The sequence below is a fragment of the Pteropus alecto genome, unplaced genomic scaffold (genome assembly GCF_000325575.1).
Source record: "Pteropus alecto unplaced genomic scaffold, ASM32557v1 scaffold67, whole genome shotgun sequence".
Classification (NCBI taxonomy): domain Eukaryota; kingdom Metazoa; phylum Chordata; class Mammalia; order Chiroptera; family Pteropodidae; genus Pteropus; species Pteropus alecto.
Window position 1 is genome coordinate 5,093,772 of NW_006441061.1, and position 9,479 is coordinate 5,103,250.

General features: G+C 55.8%; 1 protein-coding gene across 1 annotated transcript; it reads left to right on the forward strand.

Moving 5' to 3' along the window:
* The first annotated feature begins 3,444 nt into the window (after positions 1-3,444).
* On the forward strand, positions 3,445-9,479 carry PRRX2 (paired related homeobox 2). The gene is made up of 4 exons (XM_015594122.2): positions 3,445-3,529; positions 6,849-7,036; positions 7,634-7,812; positions 9,014-9,479. Exons 1-4 carry the CDS (start codon positions 3,445-3,447, stop codon positions 9,147-9,149), a joined length of 588 nt encoding a protein of 195 aa, XP_015449608.1. The 3' UTR covers positions 9,150-9,479.

Sequence of the window (9,479 nt, forward strand, 5' to 3'; positions counted from 1 at the left end):
TTGTATTTTTTTACATACAAGTATCTTATCAAATATACGTTTGTGAATATTGTTCTCATTCTGTGGGTTATCTTTTCACTTTTAATGGTGTTCACAAAGTTTTTAATTTTGATGATGTCTGATTTGTCTTTTTGTACTTTTGGTGTTACCTCTAAGAAACCATCGTCTGGCCTTCTTGAGGGTAAAGAAAAATGGCTTTGGAGGTTGAGACCTCCCATCTTTTTCTGAAATGCGTCTTCCTTCACTTATATAATCCTTCATTCAGAAATATTTTTAAAACTAAACTTCTTGCTCGGTCGTGGGGATACAGCAGTGACGAGGCAAACTTAGTCTCTACCTTCCTAGAGTTTAGACTCAAACCGAAGAGATAGGCATGAAGCAGATAACGAAAACGGAAGAATGACTCAATTACAGATGTGTGGGAGAGGGACAGGGCCCAGGAGCCTATAGCAGGGAGACCTATTCTGATCTGGGGCCCGGGAAAGCCTCTCAGGGTAGAAAATGTAGGCTCCGACTAAATGCTGGATAAGCACTTGCCAGGCAAAAAGGGTGCAGTGCTCCAGGCAGAGGGAACAGCATGTGTAAAGGCCCTGAGGTGGGTCGGAGCTCATGCTGTCTGACAAGGCAGATCCTCCTCTTGGCGCACTGGCCCCTCTACTGGGGGTTCTTGGGGACTCCAGTGGCCCCACAGAAGTGTGGGCAGCACACCAGGTCCTTTGTACATGTCAGGGAGAGGCTCCAGACCCCAAAGAGACCCAGATGCATTGCAGCCGCCTCCAAGGTTCTACCCACGTTTTTAGGAGCCATGCAGGAGCCTTCCCCGGCCTCTTCCGGGCTCCAGCGTCAGCTCAAGCCCGCTGAGACTTCCTTGTAGCCGCATTAGTCACTGGCCTTGGGACTGGGGGGTGGGGGCGCAGCAGTCCCGGGCTGGAGTAGCCCATGAGCTCGGCTTCTTACACGCTGCACTGAGGCCCGTGAGGCCGTGGGGGCATGAATGGGGCTGCACTGCCTCTTCCCCGCTCATCTTCGTTTCTGAGATGTTTTGTCCTTCTCCAGACTGATAGCTATAAAAACGTGTCAGCGTCTTGGGTTTTTGTTCACAGTTAATGAGGTGAAACATCCTTGGAAGGGTGGGGGGCAGTGGCTGACAGTGGCTGACCCTCCCACCCTCTTGCCCCAAGCCCCTTCCTCCTCCCTGTGGACATGACCTCACGTGACTCAGCACCGGCCAGGCCTTTATGGCTCTGTAAGGAGGCCCCTGGACCCTGCGGACAGCCCAGGACAGAGGGCAGGCTCCAAAATTTCCCCATACCCTTCCAGTGCCTCCTTGTTCGTTCATTTGTTCATTCATTTATTCATTTAATACTCAAAACACTGACCTCGGGGAGGCCGTGAACCCTGACGGCAGCCGTGAGACTGTCCAAGGACCCCTGTCCTGGCTCTGCCCACTGGGGTGGCCCGTGTGGCTTCATTCAGTGGCTAGAACGAGAAAGGCCTTCAGGAAAAGGGCTCCATCTTTCTGTCGTGTTCACGGACAATTTTCCCAGGGCTGGGGCTAACTCCTCCCTCCGTTGTCCCTGGCAGGGGTGTGGCGAGAAAAGAAAGAGCCCGAGGTTTGCAGTGGGTGGCCTCTTAGTCACTGTGTCACCCTGGGTAGGTCCTGGCCCCTCTCCGGGCCTCCCTCAGCCTTCTCTGTAAGGCAGAGACAACCCTGCCTGCCCTTCTCGAGGCTGTTGGGGGCCTCTTGGGACATGATGCTGGGAAGTCTGCCTGTGCCATCCCACCAGAGGAGCCAAAACCCCTCCTTCATGCCTTGTCCCTAGTCCCTGAGTGTCCGGGACTGAGGCCAGTTTGGCCAGAGATGAAACCAGCTCTTAAGCCCCTTGCGTGGGATTCTGGCTGGGTTGGGGCTGGCCTCCTGAGGAAGCCCCCGGAAGCCCAGGCTCCCTGCCCCACAGGGCCCCAGGGACCGTACCTCTTCTCCTTCCTTTCTTCCTTCCAATATTGTTGACCCAACTCAGTGCCAGGCCGGACCCCGGCCCAGCTCTCACAGGTCTCACAGCCTGGGCCTCCTCCTCCTGGAAGCCCTCCCTCCGCCCGGCCTGCATGCCCAGGAACTGCACCTCACACCCCAGCCCCGGAAATGCCTTGTTGCCTTTAGCATCCTTCCTCTTGCTTGTTTCCTGGACCCTAAGCCCCTGGCAGCGGCTGAGGAGGCTGAGGATGCAGTTTCCAGAATTCCTGTCTGAGCCCTTCTCCCAGGGGTCCGTCAAAGGAACCCAAATCTTTCCCAAAAGACCTGGGTGTGTGTGTGTGTCGGGGGGCGCCCTGAAGTCTTTGCTGGTCTCTCCGCGCCCCCCACCTCCACTTCCTTCCTAAGACTTTCCCAGCTATAAATATTTCTGCAGCTCCGAAGCTCCTTTGACCAAGGACCAGTGTTAATTTGTTAAATCCACATCAAGGTCCTGGGGACCGTTGTTTATTTTTGCGAACGTGTTGGCAGAAATCACGTTGGGGGGAGGGGAAGGCAGCTTATTTGGTCAGAATAAATGCTAATTAATAAAAGTTATTTATTTGGGTTGGAGCTCTCTGCGGCCCTAGGGTCAGGAGCAAACCGACTATTCGAAGGGAAAACAAACAGAGAGTGTCTCCCGACAGCTTGAGAAAGGCAGAAACGAAGAGGCCAGGTTTATTTGTCTTGGGAAGAATTTGCAGTTAATTCCCTCCAGACTATTTAGGCCCTTAAATTACACGGAATAAGAAAAACCATGGGTGCAGGGGAAAGGAGCCAGGAACACTTGATCATTTGGCTGAGAGCACAGTTTTTAAATGTCTTTGGCCCGCAGTCAGCCAAATAAATGGTATGTGTGAAATAATTTAATGGCAGAAAACTGTGCATCAGTCATTTTTTTTCCATTGTAACATAATCGGGGACGAAGTAATTTTGGTTTTAAGGGAGAGAGAGTGTGGCGGGCCTGCCCCATCTGAATACGTTTATCTCTTCCCTAATCCGGCCCCTCACAATAGCATCTAAACAGCCAGTGTAAACGGAGGTGTGGTTTCAGGCTTTATTTTTAAACCCAGAGAAAAGCAGAACTTTTATTGACAAAGAGGAAACTTTGGCACAGCCCAACGCGAACCAGCAGGCCCCAGCACTAGCTGGCCTGAGGCTTAGAGTGTTTTTCAAACGCTTCCCCAGAGGGACACACGCCCACCACACTGCATTTCTCGGGAGGTGATTCAGGAAGTTACGGTAATGAGTATCAGGCACATCCGCTGGGAAGCAGAGGCTGGCCCTGGAGCACTGGCGGAGTCCAAAGCTGTGGGTTCCAGTCCTGGGTCACCTCGGGGAGACGCTGCCTGAATCGTCCTCAACCTCGGCACCAAGCGGCACGCACGCAAGCCACAATGCTAAGGGCAGCGAGCATTTATGGAGCAATAACTATGCATTTGGCACTGGACACCACTCAGCTTCTCACGGGGCCTTCGTGTGACCTTGGGCAAGCCCCTGCCCTCCCAGCCTCCAGAGGTGAGGTCTTCCTCTAGAACAAAGAGGTACCCAGGGCTCCCTTCTCACGGGCTAGGATGGGAACTTGGGGGCATTTACGCACCAGCGAGACGCCACGAACCTGAAGACGTCTCCCAGAGCTGGGACTGAAAGCGAGACACCTTCCCTAGGTGAGCTAAGTGGTCGAGGGAGGAGCTCTCCTCCGAGACAGGCTCACAGGCTTGGCTGGCCGAGCCTTGCCCCGGACGTGGATTCCAAGCTCAGATCCATGGCCGTGGGCATGTCACTCAGAGCCTCAGTTTCCCCGTGTGTGAAACGGGCAGGTGCGAGGACTTAGCGGATGGAAGCACGTGGAGCGCTGGGAGCCACTCCTGCCCAAAGCGACTTTTGCTGAGCGCATCCCATCCCATGCCCCATGCCCCGGGGGTGGAGACCAGCTGGTGCGGGGAGGGGGGCGGGCGAGGAGGGTCTGGGCCTGGCAGTGGCAGTACATGCCTTTGTGTGAGCGTTTTTTTGTTTTTTTTTTTTTTCGGCTCCAAGTCACCTGCAGTTTGGAGAAAGAGTGGGGTCGTTTCTTCCGGTGCCCACTTGGCGGGGTGAGCGCTGCAAAAATGGTTTTCATTTAAACACCCTCCGTTTCGAATTGCTCGGAAACTTCCCCCAAAAGTCTCCTTTTTTGGCTGAAATGCCTCCCGCGTTGGGTGTGTGCCCAAGCAGCGTTGCCTAAAGTGGGGCGGACATCAGCTTTGCAATGGCGGGTGTTCCAGAAGCTTCTGTCCCGCCCGGGCTATTGATCACCACCCGGTTTTCAGCACAAGGGCCCTTGTTGTTTTGGTTTAAGGTTTCTTCCCGTTCGGGGGTCGGGGGTAGGGGGTAGGGGTGGAGAGACATTCACAGGCACCAGACATTCTTATCCATCTTCACCTTCTCTTGGAGGAAAGGGGTGAAGAGTGAAGACCCAGCCAGTCCAGGAGAGGAGCTCGGCTCGCTTGGGGCCACTCTGTGCTCTCTGCCACTTCCTACCCACCCCCTCGTGTGTCCCATGTGTTTGCAAGTCAAAGCACTGAACATAAACTCCTGGGATCCGTCTAAACCTTGGCACTGCAGGCATTGCGGGCCATATCATTCTTCGACGTGGGAGCCTGTCCTATGTAGCGAGGAGTGTTTAGTAGCATCCCAGGCCTCTGCCCATTCCATCCTGGTCCTGAACATCAAAAATGTCTCCAGACATGGCCAGTTGTCCCCTGGAGGCAAAATTGCCCTCGACTAAGAAACACTGGTCCAAACCCAGCTTTGGAGGTCACGTTTCCCTAGGCATCCTCTATGATCCCTGCCCGACAGCGCCCCCTGCCCCCGACTCCCGTTCCCCCCACTACAATCACTTACCAGTCTCGTGGAACAATGTAGCCACAGATCGAATCAGTTGGTTGCTCAAGAGTCAGTAAATCCAGCTAACCTGGGAACTTGTTTGAAAGCAGAGGTTGACGGTGTTTGTTGCAGGGCCTGGAATGTTCTAGATGCTCGGCGGAACAAACGCCCAGCACCGTGAGAAGAATGTAGGATGTACAAAGGGGATGTGTAACTAGAGTAGCAAAAACACAAGGTATGGACTAAAATCCGAAAGGTCGAGACACCTTCTGTTGGCCAAACTGGGCAAGACAGGTCTTTCCAGACACCGCTGGTTGGAAAGGCTCCCGGGGGAATTTGTCCACATGTAGCATAGTACTCACTGGCCCAGCAGCCCTACTTCTCCAGGACTCTGCCCCAAATATGCACGGGCAAAACCAGGAAATCGCATTTGCACGAGCTTATTCACCGTGGCATCCTTTTGGTTGCAAAAGATTTGAAGCGCGCCGAGTGCCCATCGCCAGGGCTGCAGTGAATGACCCACAGCGCCGTCACACAGCCCCGTGCCACGGGGCCATGAAAAGGAACAGGAGCGACTTCCGTGCCCTGGACGGAAGAAGCCCCAGAATATATCATCAAATGGGAGAGGGAGGTGCAGAAGATTACATGGGCTGCAGCCTTTGGAAAGAAGAGGGGTGGAAATATTATATGTATTTTATTGTATTTGAAAAAAAAAAAAAAGCAACGCTGGAAGGATAGAGCCAAAACTAATTTAAGAACTGAGTCCTTACAAATGAAGGGAGAGGGACAGAGGGAACAATGAGTTATGGACAACAATCCAAAGAGAGGGCGAGGTCTGCTGTGCTCGGTGGAATGGTATCTGGAATATTATTAAATAAAAACAGGCCAGTCGAAGCACCAGCGTGTTCAGCGTGATCTCATGCTTATAAATTTTTTTAAAATGTGCATTTGTAATCTTGTAAAGTGTGGGGAGTGGAGTTGGGGAGAGGGGAGTCTTTGGTTTTACTTTATACCCTTCTGCGTTGTTTGAATCTGTTGGTGTGACAGTGATATTACTTTATTATTAAAATATGCGTTTTTAATAAGAGGATCAGATACTCAAGGAAGTGCTGAATTGAGCAGTGTGGTTGCTAAGCGCTGGGTGAGTGAAGCGGGGAGGAGGGAATGCCATGTGGACTCACGTGGTCAGGGAGGGCTCCCTGGAGGAGTGGGCAGTGAGCTGATCCCTGGAGGGGGTGAAGGGTCAGTATTTCTGCCCCTGTAAAATTTAAATGTGGAAATAGTCAAAAAACCTCCTGCTCCCTCTGGAAACTGGGAGTGGTGAGGATAACGGATTCCTGTGAGCACCCCGTGATATGTGGGTGCTACAGTCTGCGTGCCACGGACCCTAGGAACTGTGACTCTTACTGCTCTTTGTGACATATTCTTAAAATTCAACAGCAAATATCGATGGCATGTTTACCATGCCCTAGGGCCTGGGCCAGGTTTGGAGGACACTCAGGTGTCTCCTGGGCCCTTCGTAACCAGGTCAGTTGTCCCTCATCGCAGTGGCGCCTGTCCCCTGGCTCCACAGGATAAGGGCCGGGTTCACCATTATATCCCCGGCCCTAACAGCGCGTCTGCCGCAGCAGGTGCTCAGGAAATATGTATTGAAGAATGGATGGATGGACGGATGGATGGATGGATGGATGGATGGACGGACGGACGGACGGACGGACGGACGGATGGATGGATGGATGGATGCAGGAAGGAGGGAATTAAGGGGAAGTGCTCCTGCTCTTGGGGCTGGACCATCCCCCTGCAAAGGGAGACCGAAGAGCTCAGTGCGAACTGCTGAGCGGGGGCCTGAGCGGTGACCAATCGGCGCCTCCGGGTCCCGGGGCGGTCCGGCCAGGCTGAGGGCGCTGCGGGCACCCACCGCGCGCTGTCCTCCTCTGCCCTGCTGACTCTCGGGCTCCTCCTCCTCCCGCAGGTGAGTGTCCCAGCCCCGGGCGCGGCGGCGCCGCCAAGCGGAAGAAGAAGCAGCGGCGGAACCGCACCACGTTCAACAGCAGCCAGCTGCAGGCGCTGGAGCGCGTGTTCGAGCGGACGCACTACCCCGACGCCTTCGTGCGCGAGGAGCTGGCCCGGCGCGTCAACCTCAGCGAGGCGCGCGTCCAGGTGAGCGCTGCCCGTTCGTGGGCCACCCGGGGGACCGTGCAGCCACCATGCACCCAGGGGTAGGAAGTTTAAGAGCAGAAGCATCTGAGACCAGAAGGGCCGAGGTTCAATCCAAGCCCTGCCACTTACTAGCTGTGTGACCTGGAGCAAGTTGTCTAACCTCTCTGTACCTTAGGGGCGCCTCTCTGCAAAAGAGGATCACGTGGGTCTATTTCGTAGGGCTCTTCAGAGAAGTAAATGAGTTAATATATTTGTAAAGTGCTTAGAGCAGTACCTGGCACAGAGGGTTTCGATAAATAAAAGTCGTTTTAAAGTGTTGAGTACCTGCTCTGTGCCGGCTGGGAGCTCCGTGCCCAGCACGCATCTCTCCTACTCCAGCCTCATGACGGCGAGTGCTCATTCGTTCCTTCGTTCATTCGCGTGCCCATTCTCCAGCACGAGGCACCATCGATCACCTTCATTTTACAGATGAGAAAACTGAGGCTCAGAGAGGTGAAGCTGCCAGTCCAGGGTTGGTGGACACACACTGGGTCCAAAAAATCTTGGGTGCCCTGCGCAGCCCGCCGCACCCTGCTCCCCACTCCTCCCCACCCCCAGGTCTGGTTTCAGAACCGCCGAGCCAAGTTCCGCCGGAACGAGAGGGCCATGCTGGCCAACCGCTCCGCCTCGCTGCTCAAGTCCTACAGCCAGGAGGCCGCCATCGAGCAGCCCGTGGCTCCCCGGCCCACCGCCCTGAGCCCCGACTATCTCTCCTGGACAACCTCGTCCCCCTACAGGTGAGAGCAGGAACCTCCTGAGGTGGGGGGGGGGGGCGCAGCCAGGGGATCCCGTGCGGAGTATCAGGGCCCAGACTCCTTTGAGCATCTATAGAGAGCTTCGAGGGGTGCCCAGGGCCCCCTGGATATTGGAGTCCCCCAAGCGGTGCCTGGGCAGGTGTGGGCATGTGTGCTCGTGCGTGTGCACGTGTGGATGTGTGGGTGTGGTGAGAGCATGTGTGAGTGTCGCACAGGAGTGTGTGTGCATTTCCACATCCATGCGAGTGCGTGACCGTGAGTGTGTGCGTGTACCTGCGCGTGCGCAGGAGTGTGTGTGCACATGCGGACGTGTGCACATGAATGTGTGAGTGAATGTGTGAAGGCGGGAGAACATGAGGCCCGTCTGGGGGGGAAGTGAAGAGCCCACGTCACTCCTAGAACGTTGAAAACCTGCGGGAAGATTTCTAGGCTGGCAGGGGAACCCCAGTACCCTGTGTCGGCGCCCCCGGTGAGAAACTGAGGCTGGGCGAGGTGAGAGCGTAGCCTCCCTGTCCCGGGGACCTGGCTCAGGTTCAGAGCCAAGTTCTGGGGCAGTTTTCCCTAGTTAAAGCTGGAAAAAGGCCCCAAGGTGGCAGGGTGAGTTGGAAGAGGGAGGAGGTGCTAGGAAGCGGGATTTCTGTCCCCCGCCACCTTAAGGGGCGCCATCCGCCCCTGAGTCTACGCGAGCGGCTCTGCTGGAGCCCTGGTCTTGCTGAAGGTGAGATCCAGCAGGTCAGCTTGTGGGATCCGAGTGCCTGTGATGCCCGCGTTAGCCTCTCAGCTCTCTCAGCTCCCTCCCTGCCCCGTCCTGAGGCGGGAGAATCACCAAGGGGCATCCTTAAATCCAGGTGTGTGTGTGCTCATCTCCATCCTGCTGCACACCAGGCCCAGTGCAGGTGCTGGGGGTGAACAGGGCCCAGGCCCTGCTCTCAGGAAGCTCCTGGTCCGGCGAGGTATGCCCACAGACCCGCGGCGGTGGCTCCATGTCCCAGTGCCACCTGTGGGCATTCTGACTCCTCCCCAAATCCCGAAGCCCTGGGTCACCCCCACCTCCAGGGGAAGGCTTCCCAGGAGGGGAGCAGGAGGGCCAGGGGCTGGGATCCAGGACTGACAGCCGGAACTGGTCAGCTCTGGGTAGCATGCCAGCTACACCAACTCGTCCTGTGTCTTATGTTGCCCCCAGCACGGTGCCACCCTACAGCCCTGGAGGCTCAAGCCCCGCGACCCCGGGGGTCAATATGGCCAACAGCATCGCCAGCCTCCGTCTCAAGGCCAAGGAGTTCAGCCTGCACCACAGCCAGGTGCCCACGGTGAACTGACGGCCAGCCCCACCAGGACCCAGCTGCCTCCCTGGTCTACAGCGGCAGAAAAGAGGGCAGACACACAGGAAAGCAACCTCCTGTCCCCTGCCCCCAGGGCAGGCTGGTTGGGCTCTCCCGGCCCTTCTCACCAGCCCGGACCCCTGGACCTGAGAGGCTGCTAAGGTGCCCGAAGCCGGGCTCAGCCCCTCGTCCACGGCCACTGGAGACTCTGGCCCGTGACCCTCGGAGGGGCTGGGCCAGAAGGAGGAGCAGGAGCTCACCAAGGAAGGACCTCACTTTGTGTATTGAAACCAAATAGCTTTCGTCTTCAAGAAATAAAGATTTTTT

Excerpts from the sequence above, each read along its gene's own strand:
- PRRX2 (XM_015594122.2), top strand. The coding sequence starts at position 3,445 with ATGCATTTGGCACTGGACACCACTCAGCTTCTCACGGGGCCTTCGTGT. Across the intron at positions 3,530-6,848 it reads TGCCCTCCCAGCCTCCAGAG|GTGAGTGTCCCAGCCCCGGG; the intron begins GTGAGGTCTTCC and ends CTCCTCCCGCAG. Across the intron at positions 7,813-9,013 it reads ACAACCTCGTCCCCCTACAG|CACGGTGCCACCCTACAGCC; the intron begins GTGAGAGCAGGA and ends TGTTGCCCCCAG.